General features: G+C 34.4%; 1 protein-coding gene across 1 annotated transcript in view; it reads right to left on the minus strand.

Moving 5' to 3' along the window:
• Nucleotides 1-147: 147 nt before the first annotated feature.
• Nucleotides 148-2,145, minus strand: part of LOC102678499 (protein split ends-like) — a 200,485-nt gene continuing 198,487 nt past the window's right edge. The window contains exon 11 of the mRNA XM_031509949.1: nucleotides 148-1,271. Coding sequence (XP_031365809.1) covers nucleotides 1,037-1,271 — 235 coding nt within the window. The 3' untranslated portion in view covers nucleotides 148-1,036. The remainder of the gene's footprint in view (nucleotides 1,272-2,145) is intronic.

Consider the following 2,145-nt stretch of genomic DNA (forward strand, 5'->3'; position numbering starts at 1 on the left):
TAAAAAATAAATGTGTATCATCGCGAGAAAAAACGTATTATTTATAATCTCTACTTTCAACTACTTTTGATTCTATCAGGGCAATCGTAAGATAATTTCTTCGAATGTTATGATCGATTCATCATTTTGTTATTTTCAATAAAATAACTGGACCACTGGATATTGATTTCTCTTGTTTTTTCTTTTCTTCTTTTCCTTCATCTTTGAAAGAATGATACTTATTTAGCATCCTGTAATTTCTAAAATTGAACAATTCTTATTTTACTCCAATAGAAGAAAAATGTATATACAACAATTAATTTCGCTTATATTCTACTCTCGCTTTCTTTTTTTATTCAACAATTTTTACTTCCGTATTGCGACTTTCGTCATCTTTTATATTACATATCGGCCATCGTAAGAATTTTTAAACGTCAAAAATTCATTACATATCTTCCCATTCCCCCTCCCATAAAATAATGTAAAATAATTTTACATAATTCTAATTATAATATAGTTACAATTCAACTTTACACAATTATTGTGATCGCAATACAGAAGTCTGTATTGAATAACTATATCGAATTCTTGAAAAATTTGAAATCTAATCTTCGTAAAGCTTTAGGAAAAATTCAAAATCTCGACGCGTTGTTTCCCGACAAAATCGATCCGAAATTTCATTATCAAGAAGAATTACAAATTATCCCTTTCATAAAATTTGTCATCCGATCAAAAAGGATTATCCACGATTAAAAATTTTTCCAATTAAACATCCATTTTATCGAATACAACGCTCGAGATTTCCACGCCTTTTCTTTTTCTTTTTTTTTTTTTTTTATCAGCGGAAACACCGTGTGTACATGTATGTGTATACGTGTGTATGCTCGTGTGTGTACGTGTCAGTCGAGAATATTAAAAAACAACGTTGTAGAAGGAAGGTTTCGGTGTCGGTGTTTCTCAATCACAAAATTAACACGTTTGATTATCGTTCACAGATGGAACAGTGCGTTTATCATCGTGATCTAAATTGACTGGCTCGAGGATCCATCGACACGGATCACCGACACTGTTTTTGTTCAGCCGCGACAGGATTCACAGAACCGACAGACGCCTTCTTCGACGACGACCTCTTCCCATCCTGCTTCGAGGCGTTGCCGCTCTCCTTGCTTCCGCTCGACACCTTGCACGACTTCCCACCGACCTTCTCCTCCTTGCTCGACTCCGTCACCTTGTCCAGCTCGGCCATCGCCTCCTGTATAGCGTTCTCCAGCTGCATGTTCAATTTACGACTTCTAGAAAAAGAAACGGGGCAAACGAGAAAATCGTGGGGTTAGTGGTGAGAATGAATCGGTACGAGCGTACGAACCGAATAATTTCAAATTGAGCAAACAGCAAAGCCGCGATACGTCTAGGATGCGCTACGCAGCTACGAGACACTACTTTGCTGATCGGCGTTGGGTTAAAAACAGGATCGAGAAACAGGTGTGTCGAATCGATGTAATTAAAAAAAAAAAAAAAAAAAAAAAAAAAAAAAAAAAAAAAAAAAAAAAAAAAAAAAAAAAAGGACAGGGAAAGGAGGCGGAAGACCCCTTATTATGCGTTGCTGGAAATAACGAAACGGCGTCTAACTGCGTGAAATTTCGAGAATCGAGAATCTTGATACAGTTGAGTTATTGCGACGTTTGATATATTTTTATTTTTATTTATTTATTTTTTGTTTCATTTCTTTCAGATTAATAGTCGATTTCAAAAAAATTTTTTAATTCAACGTATAATTGCTTTTTTTTTTTTCAACTGTTGATACGAGCTTGGTTCCAATCAAACAAAATATCCGGCTGTCGAATTCTGCGTAAGCGGATTTCGAGTGGCGTTATTATTAAAAGATTCTCAACCGTAAATCTGTCATGTCCCCTTTTTTTTTTTTTTTTTTGTTCACGTCGAATATTTTTCACGCATCGCAGACTGCTCCCGCGTCGAGAAGAATTTCATAAAATTTTACCAATACTCGTTAACCGTCGAGCAAACGTGGCGATGAAATTTTTTTTGCAGACTACGAAGAATTTACTACTGGACAAATAAGTTATAAGTATATTTAAACAGCAATACTAAGCGATATATAAATAAAAATTGCATATATACATATATATATATATATATATATATATA

The sequence above is a fragment of the Apis dorsata genome, unplaced genomic scaffold (assembly GCF_000469605.1).
Source record: "Apis dorsata unplaced genomic scaffold, Apis dorsata 1.3 scaffold_194, whole genome shotgun sequence".
In the NCBI taxonomy this organism is placed as follows: domain Eukaryota; kingdom Metazoa; phylum Arthropoda; class Insecta; order Hymenoptera; family Apidae; genus Apis; species Apis dorsata.